This window comes from Heptranchias perlo, chromosome 19 (assembly GCF_035084215.1).
Source record: "Heptranchias perlo isolate sHepPer1 chromosome 19, sHepPer1.hap1, whole genome shotgun sequence".
NCBI lineage: Eukaryota > Metazoa > Chordata > Chondrichthyes > Hexanchiformes > Hexanchidae > Heptranchias > Heptranchias perlo.
In genome coordinates this window covers 31280436-31300691 of record NC_090343.1, presented here as the reverse complement: position 1 = coordinate 31300691, position 20256 = coordinate 31280436, and the positions used below count along the sequence as shown (strand labels likewise).

The 20256-nt window shown below is 41.7% G+C and overlaps 2 protein-coding genes and 1 long non-coding RNA gene across 4 annotated transcripts in view; 2 read left to right on the top strand and 1 right to left on the bottom strand.

Moving 5' to 3' along the window:
• LOC137335284 (plasmanylethanolamine desaturase 1-like) overlaps nt 1-12850 on the top strand; it is a 40940-nt gene extending 28090 nt beyond the window's left edge. Inside the window, exons 5-6 of the mRNA XM_068000582.1 lie at nt 5406-5618; nt 6567-12850. Coding sequence (XP_067856683.1) covers nt 5406-5618; nt 6567-6688 — 335 coding nt within the window. The 3' untranslated portion in view covers nt 6689-12850. The remainder of the gene's footprint in view (nt 1-5405; nt 5619-6566) is intronic.
• LOC137335286 (uncharacterized) lies at nt 4073-18852 on the bottom strand. The gene is made up of 3 exons (XR_010966384.1): nt 18575-18852; nt 18337-18404; nt 4073-4315 (listed from the first exon to the last, which is right to left on the bottom strand). It is a non-coding gene; the product is annotated as an uncharacterized lncRNA (long non-coding RNA).
• Nucleotides 18680-20256, top strand: part of LOC137335285 (ubiquitin-conjugating enzyme E2 variant 1-like) — a 21728-nt gene continuing 20151 nt past the window's right edge. The window contains exon 1 of one of the 2 annotated variants that reach the window (XM_068000585.1): nt 18680-18785. In XM_068000585.1, coding sequence (XP_067856686.1) covers nt 18764-18785 — 22 coding nt within the window. In that variant the 5' untranslated portion in view covers nt 18680-18763. Of the gene's footprint in view, nt 18786-18809; nt 18954-20256 lie in introns of those variants that run through there. The other variant, XM_068000584.1, reaches the window with a different exon arrangement.

Sequence of the window (20256 nt, the reverse complement as noted above, 5' to 3'; positions counted from 1 at the left end):
GCTTTTGGTGCAGTGCTACACAACAACTGCCTTTTGCAAGATCCATAGATCTACCATAAGTAATGATGTGGAGATGCCGGTGATGGACTGGGGTGGACAAATGTAAGGAATCTTACAACACCAGGTTATAGTCCAACAATTTTATTTTAAAATCACAAGCTTTCGGAGATTATCCCCTTCGTCAGGTGAGTGAGTGAATAAGAGGTTCTCAAATCGCATATCTTATATTAGGCTGGGACACCATCACACCAATCAAAAGGTGTCGTTGGTGTTCAGACAGGTTAGCCACGGAAAACAGTAGGTCCCAGTATGCTGAATACACATTGTGTCAAATTACACAGACAGAGAGAAAGAGACCCAAAAAAAAGAGAGAGAGAGAGAATATTAAAAACAGATAACTTTTATTTCCCCTTGCTGGTGGGGTTACGTGTAGCGTGACATGAACCCAAGATCCCAGTTGAGGCCGTCCTCATGGGTGCGGAACTTGGCTATCAATTTCTGCTCGCCGATTTTGCGTTGTCGTGTGTCTCGAAGGCTGCCTTGGAGAACGCTTACCCGAAGATCGGTGGCTGAATGTCCTTGACTGCTAAAGTGTTCCCCGACTGGGAGGGAACCCTCCTGTCTGGCGATTGTTGCGCGGTGTCCGTTCATCCGTTGTCGCAGCGTCTGCATGGTCTCACCAATGTACCATGCTCTGGGGCATCCTTTCCTGCAACGTATGAGGTAGATAATGTTGGCCGAGTCACAGGAGTATGAACCATGTACCTGGTGGGTGGTGTCCTCTTGTGTGATGGTGGTATCCGTGTCGATGATCTGGCATGTCTTGCAGAGGTTGCCATGGCAGGGTTGCGTGGTGTCGTGGATGCTGTTTTCCTGAAAGCTGGGTAATTTGTTGCAAACGATGGTCTGTTTGAGGTTGGGTGGCTGTTTGAAGGCGAGTAGTGGAGGCGTGGGGATGGCCTTAGCGAGGTGTTCGTAGTCATCGATGACCTGTTGAAGGCTGCGGAGAACATGGCGTAGTTTCTCCGCTCCGGGGAAGTACTGGACGACGAAGGGTACTCTGTTGGTTGCGTCTCGTGTTTGTCTTCTGAGGCGGTCTATGCGATTCTTCGCTGTGGCCCGTCGGAACTGTCGATCGACAAGTCGAGCGTCCTATCCCATTCTTACGAGGGCGTCTTTCAGCGTCTGTAGGTGTCCATCGCGTTCTTCCTCGTCTGAGCAGATCCTGTGTATTTGTAGGGCCTGTCCATAGGGGATGGCCTCTTTGACGTGGTTGGGGTGGAAGCTGGAAAAGTGGAGCATTGTGAGGTTGTCTGTGGGCTTGCGGTAGAGTGAGGTGCTGAGGTGCCCGTCTTTGATGGAGATTTGTGTGTCCAAGAAAGAAACCGATTCTGAGGAGTAGTTCATGGTGAGTTTGATGGTGGGATGGAACTTGTTGATGTTATCGTGTAGTCTCTTCAGTGATTCTTCGCTGTGGGCCCATAGGAAGAAAATGTCGTCAATGTATCTGGTGTATAGCGTTGGTTGGAGGTCCTGTGCAGTGAAGAAGTCGTGCTCGAACTTGTGCATGAAAATGTTGGCGTATTGGGGTGCGAACTTGGTCCCCATGGCTGTTCCGTGGCGAGACCATGCAGACACTGCAACAACGGATGAACGGACACCGCGCAACAATCGCCAGACAGGAGGGTTCCCTCGCAGTCGGGGAACACTTTAGCAGTCAAGGACATTCAGCCACCGATCTTCGGGTAAGCGTTCTCCAAGGCGGCCTTCGAGACACACGACAACGCAAAATCGTCGCGCAGAAATAGATAGCCAAGTTACGCACCCATGAGGACGGCCTCAACCGGGATCTTGGGTTCATGTCACGCTACACGTAACCCCACCAGCAAGGGGAAAAAAGAGTTATCTGTTTTTAATATTCTCTCTCTCTCTGCCTTTTGGATCTCTCTGTCTGTGTAATTTGACACAATGTGTATTCAGCATGCTGGGTCCTACTGTTTTCCGTGGCTAACCTGTCTGAATACCAACGACACCTTTTGATAGGCTGGGACACCATCACACCAAATATAAGATATGCGATTTGAGAACCTCTTATTCACTCACTCACCTGACGAAGGGGATAATCTCCGAAAGCTTGTGATTTTAAAATAAAATTGTTGGACTATATCCTGGTGTTGTAAGATTCCTTACATCTACCATAAGTAAGGCAGAGGAAAAAATATATATCTATTATAATTATGTAAATAGTTAAGGAAAAAGATTTTGGCGAGGATGGATGAACAAAAAAGTAGTTGCAGCTGTTTTTTTTTGCTCCAAATCTGCCCTGCTTACAAACAAAATAGGTCACTAAGTTGGCAGGCTTTTATGGTTTCAAGGGTAATGTCACAGTGACCGTGCAATGGATGTGAGGGACAACTGATGTACACTCGAACGCAATGTTTTTCATGAACTTGTTACTTATGTTGATTTCAATGTGCCAAACTGTAAATAAGCTTTTGTATTAATTATAGTTGAGTGCCTGTATGCTTCTTGGAAAAATTAAATAGCTTGTTTGTAGAAATCTGGCAAACGTTCCACCTGTAAAGCAAGTTTCCACATACTTGTAACCTTTATCTAGTTTCTCTTTTTTTTAAAAAAGTAATTTCATTTTTCCAAAAAGACCCCAGAGAACATTAGGAAATGATCAACTGTCATGGTTTAGTTACTAATAAAATCGATGTTTCCTCTTACAATATCAAGCTCTCATAGGATAAGTAATTTTTTTTCCCCAGAACGTACATAGATGTCTTTATAAAATTGGAGGGAGGAAGGAAATGAGGAAGCCTCCCCCCTTAAGAGTCACTGGTTCATGTACTATTGCCCAGCTAAGACTGTTAGATCGCTGCTTGTGCCGCTATTGGAAAGTACCAGTTTTAACTACCCCCATGAGGAGAAGTGCTTGGTCATCACATAATGCTGCTACTTGACAGTATGGCCAAGATTGGGAATGTGTGTGGGAGTTTCTGAACATGAAACTGCAAGCTACATTTTCTCCTAAAACATAATTTTAGTGATTTTCTTTCCTACCTCTCCTCCTTTTCAAAGGATTAAAAAGAACTACTGTTAAATCAGCGCTCTAGTGCCAAGATTCTTGCTGAGTGGGAGGCCAGTAGGCAATGCTCCATGCATGTCCTAGAATGCATATGTAGATCGTTGCTCCCACTCCACAGCAATGAAAGCACCCATTATAACTGCATTTCAAGTGTTATCAGGGAACTGCAATCAGTACTATACCAATTGGAAAATGTGACATTGGTATGTTTGGGACATAATTAATCAACTTTAGACATCATTCCTTTTAATTAAAAGTTCATTCAATTTAATTATAATGGATGTCATTTCGAAAATTCTTATACCTCCCTCATTTGACACGCAGCAAAAATTACTGAAGAGCACCACCTGCAGGTTTATTGGAGTTTTAAAGCTAAGTGAATCTACCTTTTGTGCATTAATGCAGTGTATGAACCAAGATTCACAATATGGCACTTGCAAGTGTTTTGGGATTCCTTTTTGAGAAGTTTACTTTTAAATACTGCAAACTTAGCAAAATTTAAGCAGCTGGTTATTAAATGCCTGTAAAGAGTGGTTTACCAAGGTGTGTCTACTATGGAAATTTTCTACAGCTGTCTAAATGCTTTAAGTTAGCATTCCTTCATAAGTTAAATTTCAGTCACATTCAAGATGACATTCTGAGACGCACAGTGAAAATTTCCACCGGTAGTATATCTGCTGCTTGGAGGGGTAAGAGTCAACAAGTTTTTGTGTTTATAGCAAGAAGGTTCCTACCGATTTCAGTGCTCCCTACTGGTCTAAATGTTTGCAACTACAGTAATACCACGATTATTTGCTGCAATGGAGGGTGACCCCACCCCAGGTGGATAATCAGAGTTCCAGTAAACAGACCTCAGATAGCAATAGGATGAGGTAAACAAGGTATTTTAAACTTAAGTATTGAAAGTTTAGTCTCAAAGTACAAATTACTAAAAGCTTTAATTTAGTTAAATGAGTATATTTGAGGTCAAAAAAATGATTTATTTCAGCTCTTTGCAGAAGTGACTTAAGTAAAATTATGCAGGACATTTCTTAAAAGCTCACGTTTCATCAGATTACTGGTCAGTCCACTGATGTGCCCCAGCTCAACTCCAGTGAAAACCTCTGCTTTCAAGGTCATACTGTATCCATAACTGGAATGAAACTCAGTAGGATGAAAAGAATCCTAATCCCCAGGTGATTGCAAACCGCCCATGGGTGACTTCTGTTGAACATCACTTGGGTCCTGTTGGCAAAGTGAGATATAGATTTTCAACTGTTTTTCCTGTTGGTAAGAACAACTAGGTTGTTTCATGGAATAGGAGCCCATGGCACATAGGTGCTGGGACAGCCAATTAAGGTGGCTTTAGTCTCATCTATGTTGAGCTGTAGAAAGTCAGTTTATTCAGGACTTGATGTCAAACAGTACCAGAACATTCCCTGAATGAAAGGTAGTGACAGAGATAGAATATGGTGATTAGCGATGAGGGCAGCATAGAGGTGAGCAATAAAGGGAGAGGTGTAGCATAATGAAGGCTACTGCAAGTACTGAAGGAAATATAGGGTCTACCTGGAACTGAGAAAGCAGTGCCACTGGGCTGTACCACAGGAGAAGTGGTGGAGTAGAATGGAGTGGTCAATAGTTTTGAAGGCAGCAAGAAAGAATAAACTTGCGCTTGTATGGCGTCCTATCATGTCCCTCAGTACAGTACCCCCCCATAGGACAAGGAATATTAATATCTGCAACCTGAAGCTTTTGAATTAGCCTGCTTACTTACTGCCACATTGTGGATCAATTTTGTGCAGTGGATGGGTATGAACTAGAAACCTGGTTGGCAGAGACTGAAGTTTTTAAATGATTGTGTTGCAGGCTTGAACTCAGCTAGTGGAGTTAAGGTTTTGCACAGATGGCATTAGTTCTACCTCATTTTACACCTTCGTTGCAGCTATTCTAAATGCAGAATACACTGCACTGACACCTGTTTGATCAAGAAGCTGAATGTTGTGACCAAGATGAGGATGTTTAGATTCAAATTCTCTGTCCTTTATTTCTTTATGAAGATTCACCAGATGCAAATACTGATTTCACACCAACCAACATTTACCCCAGTCAATAGTTATAAAAATGGTTACAAATTTCAAGGGTGAGCAGATTAATGTCAGGTTAGTAGGATTTACAGTCATCTTTAGACCAATTGGGTAATCAGTGCCATAGAAAACTGATTGTCTAAAGATATTGAGTAATGGTGTGGTATACATATATGCACTTTCAAAACATTGTTTGGTAGCCACTGTCTTTTTGTATGCTTCTAATTGAGATATATTTCCTTCTACAGAGGCCATGTATGGTACATATCCTTGGGAGTGCTATGTCTTTTCTCTTGGATTATTTGTGACACTGACCAACCAGATTCACAAATGGTCTCATACGTATTTTGGACTTCCTTCATGGGTCTGCTTTTTGCAGGACTGGCACATCATTCTACCCCGAAAACATCATCGTATTCATCATGTATCTCCACATGAAACCTACTTCTGTATCACCACAGGTCAGCAATTGGAATCCGGCAGCTATATATGGACTTTAAAACTTGCATTTGTTGCTTAAGTTTCCTAATTATGTGCATTTGTAGCTATACAGCCAAAACCCTAACCAGCTTTCTGTATTGATGCTGTAGTTCAACAGTCTGGCTTTTGGAGTAGGGGGGCAGGAAGGAAGCTGGGCTAATTGTTCATAGGAACAATAATGTTAGACGTCCCTCATTCATTTTAAAAATTCTATTACATATGTGGCTACGTCAAAGCCCTTTTTAATTACCTTGCCGATCAATGTATAGCAAAGCCAAACTCTGAAGTAACATCTGCACCAAAGGGACCTCTGTTTCTTATTTTGCAGGATTCACTAGCAAAATAAGGAATACAGGTCCCACTGGCGCAGATGAAAAAAACGATATTTCATCTTCTATGAAAAAAAACTTGCACTTAGTGTTTTTTTCAAACACGTTGATGGTGCATCAGAATAAGCATATTAATTCACTGCCACAGAAAAGTGGGCCAAGAGTTCATGTCTATGATTGGCCATTTGTTGAGTTCCCAATCTCAACCAAGTGAGTTGCTTAGTGGAGTCTTGATTGCTTGGAGGAGAGAACTTCTGAGTCAGGTTACCTTGAGTGACTCAGCAGTGGTGTTGCTTGAAGCCTGCCAACAGGTTACCTGGCTGATCTCTAAACCTGCATATGGTGTGGAATATCTGAAGTGTGGGTTATTGTGCAAAACACATCAACAGCTCTCTGGTATTTTCACTAAACAGTTAGGTTAGGTGTGAAATGAATGCAGTATGAACCTCAATTTGTACATGTCTAGACTCCATTATAGATAAACCTAATATGATTTTTTTGTTCTAATTAATGATGCTAATTAAATTGGTAACTACATAGAGTATTATGCCTATTTTTTAAAATTTGGAGATCATAATGTTTATATTTTAATATTTTAAGGTTGGCTGAACTATCCCCTGGAGAAAATAGGATTCTGGAAAACCCTAGAGGACATTATCCAAGGACTAACTGGAAATAAACCCAGAGCAGATGATTTCAAGTGGGCTCAGAAAACAAAGTAACCTTTTGCCAATGTTTTGACTTTTAAACTACTTTTTGCCAACCAATTGTACCAGCCAAATCTATAACTACAGTCTGAAGAAGGTACACCCTGGAAGCACATACCCACTCCAAAAGTAATGACTCATAAAACTGAAAGAACTTGAATGTATTTGAATAGTGATCCTTTGCTGTAACCAATTCTGTTTTTCAAATTGGAATATATGCATTTTAACATTCACAGTGTAATATGAAAACATAGAATGTGCATTGCACTTGAATTTATGTTAACTAGATCAATAGAAGTATGTTCTAGGGACACTATCATAAAACGGCAGAAATACTGGAATTTTAAGAGGGTAAATCTTAGGGATGGAAATGCTACAACATTGTGGTGTCCATATGGTGCTTGCTTATTTTGTGTATTATAATACTGAAAGCCTTAAAAAAAAACTTTTGTTTGCCAGAAATATGTAACTTTAAAGTATTATTTTGAATGTGTATATAGAAAATTCAAAACTGCTGCATACTAGTTATTGTTGAATTTAAAGTCGTACTTTACAAGTGCTTGCATATAGTGATAGACAATTTGGCCTGAGTTCTCTCCGTTTTTCCTCTTATAGCTGCTTAAAATACAAGCAGCATTTAACTCTTACATGAGTGGCTCAATATTAATGTTTCTAATATAACTCCATTCTGTTGTCCAGTATTTTATGATGAGGAACTATTCTGGAAGGTTTAACAAGGTTTGAAAATCACTCCATCACAGGATTCCAAGGCTTTATAAGACCTAGGAATATTCAGCACTTTCCACATTATCAGCCATTTAAATTTATTATTGATTTTCAATACTTGTTGGTGAGATGGCTTGATGTACTTATGGCTTCAAATATAATTGCCAAATAACAAATTGAACCATTCCTAACAGCTGTAAATATGTGAATCCCGCCTCTAGAATTAAGGAATATTTACATTTTACTGGTCACCTTGTAAACATTGCCTGTATAGGTTGATATTGCTTCTTAAATGCTAGTGTAACTACTGTAAATAAAGCCAAGGCCAACTATTCTGACAACTCAGAGCCTGCCTCATTAGAAATGTTACCATGATTTGAATTAATAAAGGATCTCCACTCCTAGGACTAGCAAATTTGTATAATGCAGTTATTCGATATACTCACTTTAACCACAGTGAGGGAATTCTTAGTTTTTAGAACTCTCCCATTAGAACCCAGCTTTTTTTTTAGAAAAAATACACTATTATATTGAATTGTGTCCATTCATGTGCACATTTTGGCTGCCGCTCCAGACTTGAGCCCATTACTTCTATTTCGGGGATTTTTTTCTTTATTGGCCCCTGTCGGGCCCCTTCTCTCCTGCCTCCTTCCCTTACAGTCACCTTTCATTTCTCTCTGCTTGGGTACTTTGCCCCCTACCCCAACCCATCACTACTCCTCTGCCTTCCTACTCTCGTCACAATTCCAGACTTAAATCTCCCTTCGATAAGTCCACAGCTACTTTCTGTGCCTCTCTTGGCATTCTCTGAAGGGGCCATTGAAGCACCCATCGCAGTCTCCTTATAAGAGCAACCCAAATTGCCACATCTTCCTGTCGCTGTCCTTCCTGCCCAACGCACTCATTGGCTAATCTTGGCAACCTCCTTCCCATCCCGCTCACCTCATCCACCACTGTCACATTGGACTCTGCCAGTGGACCAACCATAAACCCTCCTCCACATTTCATTCAAACATAAACATACAAACATTCGTAATTGACGGGGCAGGAAAAGACCAGCTGGTTCATCAAGCCTATTCCACACCATGATAGCCAGACCACCATGGTTAAACACTTCTCTGCTTCTCTGACCTCAAGTGCCATGTAATTTCCTGGGAGAGGCAAAAAAGCAAGGCCAATAAAGGGGAAAAAAATACACTCAAATTCCTCTCTGACCCCCCTCAGGCACTCAAAACCATTCCAGGAGATTATATGGACCAAGTGTAATCTATAAAAGACACTTACCTTCTATATGATGCGATCTCTGCCCCAGTCAGGAACTGGTCCAGCTCCTCCTTGAAGGCAGGCAGAGTGTTAGCACCCACTACACCAGCCGGCATTATATTTCAGAGGCTCACAATTCTCGTGGGTGGGAAGAAAGAACTGCCTAACATCCAGTCTATTCCTGCTCTTCATAGTTTAAACTTGCTTCGATCAATAGGGATGCTATCCACCCCTTTTATTTTATACACCTATCATCGGGTCATCTTTAAGTCTACGTTGCTCTAAAGTAAATAGACAAAGGTCCTCGAGCCGATCTGAGTAGCTGAGGTTCTTTAAGCTAGGAATAATTTTCGTAGCTCTCCTCTGGACCTTTTCCAAAGCCGTTATCACCCACCATGTGGGGGGACCAAAACTGGGCACAGTACTCTAGATGCGGTCTGACCAGCAACCTGTGCAGTGTCAAAATGGTGTCCTTTGATTTATACTGACTGGTTGTATTAATACAACCCAATACCTTTTTTAGCTTTAGCTAGTTTCTCTACATTGATCATGAACCTTAAGTGATCTGGGCACAATAACCTCAGATCTTTTTGTTGCTGTATGTCCATAACCTCCCATTTCCCTCCATAATGTTGATTCACTCACTATCTAGGCCATTCCCTTATTGTAGACAATTGGAATAACATCCTGACTTTTGCTGAAACTTGGCTCATATGTGGCAAAACCGTGCCTCAGAGTAGTGGCAACTTGTCACTACTCCAGGCTATATTTTCCACCACCTGCCCCACTTAACATGCCGCAGTGGCGGTGTGTCCCTTATCACCAAATCACATCTTGGTCTCTTCCTCTACTCTGATATTTTCTCCTGCTACTTACTTTGTTCCGCCTTTCCTTTCAAATCCTTGTTGGCTACTGCCCTTCCCCAGCCCTACCCTGAGTTTCTCACCAAGACATCCTCCTTTCTTTCCTCCCTCAGCCACTGCCTAAAGTGACTCCTCACGCTCTCTGATTTCAATCTTCAGCTCAGCTCCCCTTGTCCGCTATCCTCCCTAAATCTCCCTCCATATAAACTCTCCTACCCATATTCACGGCCATCCCCTCGACCTTGTCTTCTTGCCTAGCCCTTCTACGCTCAAGGTCTCGTCACAGAACGGACCATTTCTTCGTATCTTTCACCACCCACGTCCTCTACCCCCTTCCAATCCCATTTTCTTGCGTCACCATTCCTGAGAAAAATCTCTAGGTCAAATCACTTACAATTGCACTTTCTAAATTCAATCTGCCTAATCTTGATCCTCCATTCACTATAATTCTTCTGCAACTGTTGATCTGCTCGATCACTCCCTCACATTCAACTTTTACGCCCTTGTCCGGAGCAAAAAGTTTGGTCTTTCCCATCCCGCTGCCAAGGCCCCCATCTTTGCTCCCTCAAATCCACGGGACACAGATTTGAGCATAACTAGTGTGTCACTGTTTTAGCCATCCATCACCAGATCTCGTTGGACCACATCAAGTGCCGACGGGCTTTGCTTTCCTCTGCCAAAACCACCCAATACTCCAGGATTATCCTGGCGAGCAGAGATAACCCTTAACTTCTTTTCTCAACTACCAACTGTCTCATTAAACCCCTCTCCCCTGCCCCCTCACCTCCAACAAGTGCGAGGTGCTCGTGGACTTCTTAGTCACTAAATTGAGACCATTCGTTCAGCTGCTTCCTCTTGCCTACCAAGCCAAATCTACCCCCAGGTTCCCCCTGGCCTAGCAGTGAACCTGCATGTTTGTTTCCTTTCTTTCCTATCTTCATGTCCTCTGAGCTTATCATGTCCTCTCTGAGCTAATCTTGCCCACGAGGCCCACTTCTTACTCTCCTGACCCCAATCCCATTAAATTGCTGACCACCTAACTTCCCTTCCTGCTCTGCATGCTGGCTGACATTGTAAATGATTCCCTCTCCTCAGGACTCCTTTCCTGGGGGGGAAAAAAAAAACACCTTTTGACTACTCTAGCCTTGGCAATTACAGCCCCCTCCAACCTGCTTTCCTCTCAAGTCACTGTGTTGTCGCCTCCCAAATCCGTGCCTATCTTTTCCTGCAACTCCATGTTTGACTCCCTCAATCAGGTTTCTGCCCCACCACATCACTGAAATAGTCCTAACCAAAGTCGCATGACATTTTCTGTAAATGTGACCGTGGTGCATTATCCCTCCTTGTCCTCTTTGAAGCCATCTTCTTTGAAGCCATCTTCTTTGTCCCTTGCCACAAATGCTGTACCCTCGCCACTGACTCCATCCCAATTCCAGGCTATTGTGCATAGCTGAATTACACTCTTAGTAATCTCAGTGTCTTATCTGAGCTGAGCTTCCAACCCCATATACACTCCATCACAAAGAGCCCTACTTTCACCTCTACAACATCAGCTCTCTCAGCCCATCTGCTGCTGAAACCCTGATTCATGCCTTTGTCATCACCAGACTCTACTATTCCAATGCTTTCTAGGCCAGACTCCCATCCTCCAGCCTTTAAACTTCAGCTCACCCAAAACTCTCCTGCCCACATCTTATCCCACTCACCCATCAGCCCTATATTGGTCGGTCCCCCAACGTCTCCAATTTAAAATTCTCTTTCTAGTGTTTAAATCACTTCAAGGCCTTGCCCTTCCCAATCTCTCTAATCTTCTCTAGCCCCACGACCCTTCTCCAGAACTGTTTTTCTTCCGACTCTGGCCTTTGGTACATTTCCCCACCCCCCCACTTTTGCCCCGCCATTAACGGCCATGTCTTCAGCTATCTAGACCCCATGCTCTGGAATTCCCTTCCTAAACTCCTCCATCTCTCTACCTCACTCTCTTCCTTTGACCTTCCTTACAACCCACCTCTTTGTCCAAGCATTTGGTGAACCCATCTCCTCCTTTGGATTGGCTCTGTGAATGGCATTGGTATGGTTTTCTATGTAAAAGGCACAATATAAATGTAAGTTGTTGAAACTTACCAGTTTTCTGGTGAGCAAATCTGTGATTTTTAAAAATAAAAACTGCAACAAAAAAGTGCCCAATGATGATGGGTTAGCTATGAAAGGGATCCAAAACTTGTACATTGCGTATTGGTGTATCTCTAATTTCGTAATTTGTGTGTTTAACTGCTTTCGTTTTGGCAAAGCAACTTTGTTTTATTTGTGTATGCAGGGCTTATATTTAATGCTGTCAAAAGGTTTAGTTTTTGCTAGCTTCTCTTCCCAAACTTTAAGTCAACTTTCATCATTAAATCTTACTATCTTGTATCTAATAATTCCTTTCCACTCTCTTTCCCACCCCCCCCCCCCCAAATACTGGCCAACAATGTTGTTTGTGTGTGTTTTTAATTCATTTTTCTAGTGAGCATGATAGTTACCAGCAGTACATTTAAATAAAACTAATTAAATGTGACTTCTGTGTATGGTTTGCAAGGTGGTGAGATTCTTTTATTACACAGTATATAAATCAACATTAAAGTTCGTGAACAAGACATGTTTGCAGAAGTAACTTTTTTTTGTACATATTACAAAGTTAGTGTGAAATTGAAGTTATGTTTCACTGAATGTGTAACATTTGATCTGAAGTGCTTATTGTTTTCCCTCTGTAGCAGTGATTTTTTTAAACTAGTTCTGCAAAAACACAAGCTAAAAAAATGTTCATGCCACTGTATTAGGAAAATCAACATTACTGTGTGTGGTCTGGTTATTATCTTTGAAAGGGAAAAAGAAGTTACACTCAAACCATACAGCTGAATGCATGTTTTAGTTTTTAAAAATGTATTATTACAAAGATTAGGTCTGTAACAAACCTTTGGTCCCTGCAAGCTATGTTCAATGAAAAAGCTTTGTTTTCCATCTGTCTGGTTTTAAGCTTTAAACTTGGACCATTCCTGTTTTCCTAACCCTGATCATGCTTACTTTAACTCATGACCAATGTCAAAGTTCTGAAGCTTTACTGGCTACGTCCAGAGCATTGATATTTTTCTCCCACCCCCAATAAAGTTTTTTTTTTAGCCGTATTTTTAGGCTGTGAAGTTCTGATTCTGATTCTCATGATTAACTTCAGCGTGTGCTACAGTGAGCACTCAAGTTAAGGTATGGAAAACATATATTGTAGTTTTATAACTTGCTGAACTAAACTTAATTGGAAAAAATAAAAATCCTGTGATCAAATGCAAAATGTGTCCAGTGATTTTACTTCTGGGAGGAGGAGGGGTGTGTCGTTGCTCTATAATTTTTTAAAAATGAATTTATTAGGGATTGAATTCAACTCTACCTACTTCAATATAGCCATGATGTGGAGATGCCGGTGATGGACTGGGGTTGACAATTGTAAACAATTTTACAACACCAAGTTATAGTCCAACAAATTTATTTTAAATTCCACAAGCTTTCGGAGGCTTCCTCCTTCCTCAGGTGAACGGTGTGGAAATTTCCACACCGTTCACCTGAGGAAGGAGGAAGTCTCCGAAAGCTTGTGGAATTTAAAATAAATTTGTTGGACTATAACTTGGTGTTGTAAAATTGTTTACAATACTTCAATATATGTTAAAGGCACTATCCAGTTGTGCACCTGGATATAATAAATCACAAAAGTATTTGAATAGTTAGCCAAAGTTAATTTGGGTCAGAAGGTTTCCAAGAAAAATCTAATGCTTGAATCGCCAATATCTTCAGCATTTTTGTACTTCAGATCTGTTTTATTGTTGTGGTCACCACCTCTACTGCTTTGTACATCAGTAAAGGCCTTCGCCAGTGTGATAATTGCAATGTTTCAATTCTGCAGTTTGATTATAACCTATCAATTGCAGCCACATATTTGTAGTTCAGATATTCTAGAAAATCTTCCAGAAAAGTGTAACAGAATTGACTCAGTCAGTTGATCTTACCTTAGCAATAAGACATGAATTCATAAGAATCTACCTGCATCTTTCTGGGCAACCCAGAGGACAAACTGTTGACTCAAATGATGCTGTTTGGTGAAAAATAACTCAGTAGGCAGGTTGCTGTGCAGAATTTAACAATGTGATATAACTAACTTCATGAGAAGTGTGTTTACGGTGGTTGAGTAGTTTATAGAAAGCCATATGTGAAGCTGCAAGAAGTTACTTAATTTTGGGCGTTAGAAGCAAAAAAACTGGCACTTAAAAAGGCACTACATAACATAACATATCCCAAAGTGCTTCAGAGGTGAAAATAACCATACACTGAACAGTAGTGGGGAGAAGGATAAGGGGTGGTGACTAAAGGTATAAAGTAAAAGTTAGGCTTTGAGGTGGCAGTTGAAAGAGGGGAGGAAAGAAGAAAAAAAGGGGTTAGGGGAGAGCCTTTGAGTGTGAGGCTGGAGTACTTGAAGGCTCTGGCCGAAGGTGGAGATACAAAATAAGGCAGAGCCAGAAGAATGGAAGGCATGTTTAGGAACAGTGCTGAAGGAGCTTGGAGGGGTAGGAAAGGATGAGGTCACTGAGATAATGTAGGTGGCAGCAAGGATTTTGAAACTGTCGTATGGGGGGAAGGGAGGTATAGTTGCAATGATGGTTGGCAAGGAGAGGAATGATGGAGAAGCGAGACACTGTGAGATGGATGTGGGCAATGGAGTTTTGGATGAATTCCTATTTGCAAGTTTTTAGTAGAATATAAACCAAATGACTTCAATTTTGATTATGTTGAGCTGAAAAACTTCTTGTGCATCCTGGTTATGATGGCAGTTAAGCAACTGGACAACACAGAGGTGGCTAAAGGATTAAGGGTTGTGGCAGTGAAGCAGAGCTGGGTGTCATCAGGATACAGGATACATGTAAAAGCTGACCCCGTGCCGACAAGTGATGTTGTCGAGAGGAACAAATATAAAAGGAAAAAGGGGCCACGGGTGGAGCTTTGGGGCACACTCATAGTGACTGTGTCGGGGCAGAAGCCGTTACAGTTGATGCAAAACTTTGTTGAGACAAGTAGGAATGGAGCCAAGCTAGGCAAGATCACAGAGAAAAGATGGTGGAGGAAGATGGGGTGGTTGATTGTGTCGAATACCACTGAGAGGTCAAGGAAGAATAGCGCACTGCAATAAATGTCTCAAGATATTGTTGGTGACTTTCACTAGGGTAGTCTTAGTGCTGTGGGCAGGGAGAATACCCGATTGAAAGAATGTGAAGAGACAGTGATGAAAGAATTGGTCATAAAACATTTAAGGAATGGAAAGAGGAAGGAAAGTTAGAGATAGGATGATGGATGGAAGGAATGGCGGTGGATTTTTTGAGTGCGGGGTTAATGATGAAAGCCTTGAAGTGTCAGAGGAACACAGCCAGAGGGATCCATTGATGTCAGTGAACTTTGTACTGAAGAGGGATGGTTGTGTGATGAGTTGGTTCTGGAGGTAGGTCTCATGAAAGGGGAGAGTGGTGGGAAATTGGGGAGAAACTTTGACTGATATGGAGGTGGGGTTGCTGAGGGCAGGTCAAAGGAGGAGAGGGTAGCCTAGTGGATGGACTCAATCTTTAAGACAAAGAAATCCAGGAGCTTCTCACATTTGATGTTGGAGGTGAAGATTGAGAGAGGAGAGTTTGTCTTTTGAGAAAAGGAGCCTGGAGTTGACTTTACCTTCCAGGATAATCTTGGAGTAATGGAAGAATTGGATGAGGAGTGGTAGGCATAGTATTACTTTAGATAATAAGAGCCAGATCATATGGTGAACAACGAGGTTAGTCGTGTGCTGCAGCTTGTGGCCCTTGGTTTTAAGAGATAAGAATTGGACTGCAGGAAATGTCCATCAGGGTAAATGATTGTCACCAATGTCTGCTGTCTCTCCTTTGTTTCAAGTGTTGAATATTCCTTCAATTGATTAGATATGGATAGACTTCTTTAATATATTTTTTTCCAAAACCACATAATCTCAACTTTAAGCAGATCAGTAGAAAAGTAAATTCCAACATTTCAAAACTTACTGCTTATGAAGTACCCAAAAAACTGCAATAGGTTTGTACTTTGAAATACTTATGCCTATCTCTTGATTTAAACATTACATTTTTTCAACACTATTTTGATGAAAACAATGTTTGGAACATCATTTGGCTTCAGAAACTCCAGCAATGATTTGAAAAGGAAGTAAGATGCAATTCCAAACAAAGTGATAATATGAGGTAGCAACTGCTCAAATGTTTAATCATCTAGCTAAACAACTCATGATTATTTTTTGCAGAATTTTTGGACATCTTTTTAGTATAATCTAGGTTGTTGCAGGGCACACATTCAAGCTGCAATTTCCAATTGAAACTGTTGACAAGTATCAGTTGGTAGCATTATCACTGGAGTGAAAAGTTTGTAGGTTCAAGCCCCACTGCAGGACTTACTGGACTGACAGCCAAGTGCAGTAGTGAGGGAGTGCTATGTTGTTGCAGGTCCAATCTGTCAACTGAGAATTAAACCAAGGTCTTATCTGCCTTTTCAGGTGGATGTTAAAGATGCCATGGCACTATCCGAAGAGTGGGGATTCTTCATGTGCACGAGCTTACTTTCCTTTCTCAAACACCACCACCAAAAGACTAATTAACTGGTCATTCTTCTCATTTGATTGATTCTTCTCACTAGATTGATTCCTGGGATGAGAGGGTTGTCCTATGAGGAGAGATTGAGTAGATTGGGCCTATACTCTCTGGTGTTTAGAAGAATGAAAGGTGATCTAATTGAAATATATAAGATTCTGAGGGGGCTTGACAGGGTAGATGCTGAGAGGTTGTTTCCCTTGCCTGGACAGTCTAGAACTAGGGGGCATAGTCTCAGGATAAGGGGTCGGCCATTTAAGACTGAGATGAGGAGGAATTTCTTCACTCAGAGGGTTGTGAATCTTTGGAATTCTATACCCCAGAGGGCTGTGGGTGCTGAGTTGTTGAGTATATTCAAGGCTGAGATAGATAGATTTTTGGACTCTAGGGGAATCAAGGGATATGGGCTGGAAAGTGGAGTTGAGGTCAAAGATCAGCCATGATCTTATTGAATGGCTCAGCAGGCTCGAGGGGCCGTATGGCCTACTCCTGCTCCTATTTCTTATGTTCTTTAGTGTTTGGGAGACTTGCTATGAGCACATTGGCTGAAATTTTTACTTACATAACAAATGATTGCACTTCAACAATAATTCATTGTTTGTGAAGTGTCTTGGGATGGATTGAAGATGCATTGTGGTGCTATATCAATGCAAGTTCCTTTTTCTTTAGTATAGATTCCCTATCGATGAAAGATTTTGTGCATGATGGAGCAAGAGGCAACTTTATTGAAGTTCTTACTTTATTTTTGAAGTACACACTAGATACTTTGACTATATTTCAAACTTCAGAAGTGTCAAAAATTAGATCACGAAGAACTCTCTTTTCTGCTAATCCATGCTGGTTGGATGTCATATGCAGTCTGATCGTGTTAAACCTAGAAGTACGATTTGCTCACCCCTTCTCAGACTTTGTACACTACCTAACATCTTTACAGTCAGTCATAAAGAGGCCTACGTACTCCAGCTTTAGATATCGGTGATGATTTGGCATTGAGAGATCAAAAATTTATATTTTCTAATCAAAGCCCAAATTTGTAATTTGTTTTGCAAATTAAAGAGAAAGAATACAGTTAATTTTGCCAATGCTAAGGAACATTGATATCTCTAATTGGCCCTATCCTTTCTTTACCTATTTATTCTACGTTTTTTAAAAATCCTTTATTTTTCCCTTTGTGTTACCTGCCAGTCTATCCTCAAACCCTCAGCCTTTCTAAACTTTTGCTTCCCCTCTATTTTCTATATTGATCGGCAGCCCATCTACCACCTCAAACATCCACTCCCTCCACCATCAGCGCACGTGGCTGCAGTGTGTGCTATCCATAGGACGCACTGCATCAACTCGCCACATCTTCTTCATGAGTACCTCCCAAACTCGAGACCTCCACCATCTAGAAGGACAAGAACACCATCCCGACTTGGACATATATCAGCATTCCTTCATCGTCACTGGGTCAAAATCCTGGAACTCCCTACCTAACAGCACTGTGGGAGTACCTTCACCACATGGACTGTAGTGGATCAAGAAGGCTCACTGCCAACTACTCAAGGGAAACTAGGGATGGGCAATAAATGCTGGCTTTGCCAGCGACACCCCCGAAAATAATTTTTTTAAAAACTTCCCCTCTACTTTCTATATTATGCTTGATTTTCTTTTGTGTTACTAGGCCTAGAATTGTCACATGCCTCTTTTTAAGTCTCATTTTAATTTGAACTTCTTTACTCATGCAAGGTTGCAACCCCTTCACATTTTTGGGAACACATCTAGTTTTCACCCGAAGAATCGTGTGTTTTAACATTTCCCATTGTCTACTCTTATATCACAATTTTTCTTTCCAATTTATCTAGGCTAAGTCCCCTTTTCAACTCATCGAAATTTTTTTCCTGTCACGTATATCTTCGACTGTTCCCTCTCCTTTTCAGTTTTTATAACAAACCTAATTATGTTATGGTCGCTGTTTGGCAAGAATGCTCAACCACGATTTCCTCAGCTGGGCAAACATTACAAATACGAATGAAAAGAAACAAAGTGCAAGTGCTTGCAATATGAAACAAAAACAGGAGATGCTGGAAATAAACACCAAGTCAATCAGCTTAATAAGTAAAAAAAGACCAAAAAAAAGTATAACTCCTACCGTAACCTGCCTTTTCCGTTTAACTGAGGCTGAATGAGCTGTTGTGCACTTTCAGCATTTTTTTATTCCTAGAATGGAACAAGACTGCCCTTGTAATTAAAAAAAAAGCTTTAAATACATGTAAATAGCTTTAGATATATGTAAATTAATTTGGCAGATCAATATTGGAAGAATTGCATCCCACTAGTGCAATGCTCCACCCGCTAATATAGGCTCACTGCAGACTTGCAGTACTCACCACACAGAGTTTGCGCCTCTCAGCTCGCTCAGTTCTGCACCCGAAAGAGGGCAGCTGTGCTGGGCTGCGCTCGCGTGCACACGCACGCACGTACGTCGCCGTGCCCGCGGCGCGCGGTCCCGCCGCATGTTCCCGCGTTTAATGACGTCACGACCGGAGGAGGTCAGCAGCGACCGGTAGCGGCACAAGATGGCGACCACCGGGAGTAAGAGTGAGTCGGGGCAGTGGGTGTGGGTGCTTTTTTTCCTCGCTTTATAAAAGTCTCCTTTCTGGGCCCTGCTATCTCGAGTTAGCCGGTCCTTGATCCGAATGCGGTCTCTTTCCTCGTTACTGGGAGCCGCTGGCTCCTGGGGAAGGGCCCGGGCAGCCGCGTCTGGAGGTTAGTTCGAAGCCTGCGATAATCTGCGCCGTTAGTGTTTGTGTGGGTAACTCGAGCCGCTTTGGTTTCGTTTTCATTGAGGAAATTGCAATCCATCAACAGCCCCGACCGGCCTATCGGATTTGTCAGCGGGAGGGAGGGAGAAAGAGAAAGCGTATTTTAATCGGAAATAAAACATCGCCGAGTTTTTTTCTTTAATGCCATTATCTTATTTTATCGGAAGATAGATGTCTTTATTCACCTCGACAGAGGCAGGTTGCGGTAGTGCTGCTGCCGTAGCCTTGCTGCGGTTGGCCTCCTATGGGTGAGGCTGCGCCGCTTTTTCTCTGTCCTTTTCTGGGGTTCACGTTTTTTGCCCGCAAATACGTCGGCCACGCAGGCCAGCGTCTTGCTTCCCCGCGTCCTTGTCGGGGGGTCCCCCGAAGCTCACTCTATGTCCCTTTTATTCCTTTAGAAAGACATCTGCTTAGGTATTTCAAATTTAATTCAGACTTGTAATGGCAGTTCCCTCTCATTGTTATTTTATACAATTCAGACACACCGTTTTTGTTTTACTTGCATGTATTTCAGCTGTTGTGAAACTACAAGGGCTGTCCTATTCCACAGCATTTGTCATAGAAATTGTTAAAGCTGTTTTGGGAACCTTTTTTTTCTGAAATGTTAAATTAATGTTTTATGCCTTGAATTTAAGTGGTAAAATATTGCATCATTTAAAAGTTTGATTTATGGTTGCTAGAAGGTGGCGGGTGCAAGCCCCAATCATGCATTTGAAAAATATATAATGCAGGCAGGTTTTCTGGTGCACTACTGTGGGTAACTCGAGCCGCTTTGGGTTTCGTTTTCATTGAGGAAATTGAAATCCATCAACGGCCGACCGACCTATCGGATTTGTCAGCGGAAGGGAGAATGAGAGCTTTTGCTCATTTTACTATCTCCATCCAGAACCTATAGCTTCCCCACCCCCCACTCCCCATCAAATATCCAGTTGTTAAATTATTGAGTTTTGCACCGCGATCCTCCTAGGTCAGTCCTGAATGTACCTTTTGTTAATTTGAACCTGTGCTCCCTTGTCCTACTGTTGCAGTTGAATGATTAGTAGTGTTCTGGGTTTACCTTTTCTGTATGAGAGGGTATGATGAAAGAGCAGCAGATAACATAAAGGATTTAAAAAACTTGTAAGTAAAAAAAAAAGTCAATTAGCGATGAGGAAATTTTCCTGAGAAGGGTGAAGCAATGGGAGAGATACAACATAAGTACTATCTCTTGGTTTTCACAGAAGATTGTGATAAAGGGAATGAAGAGG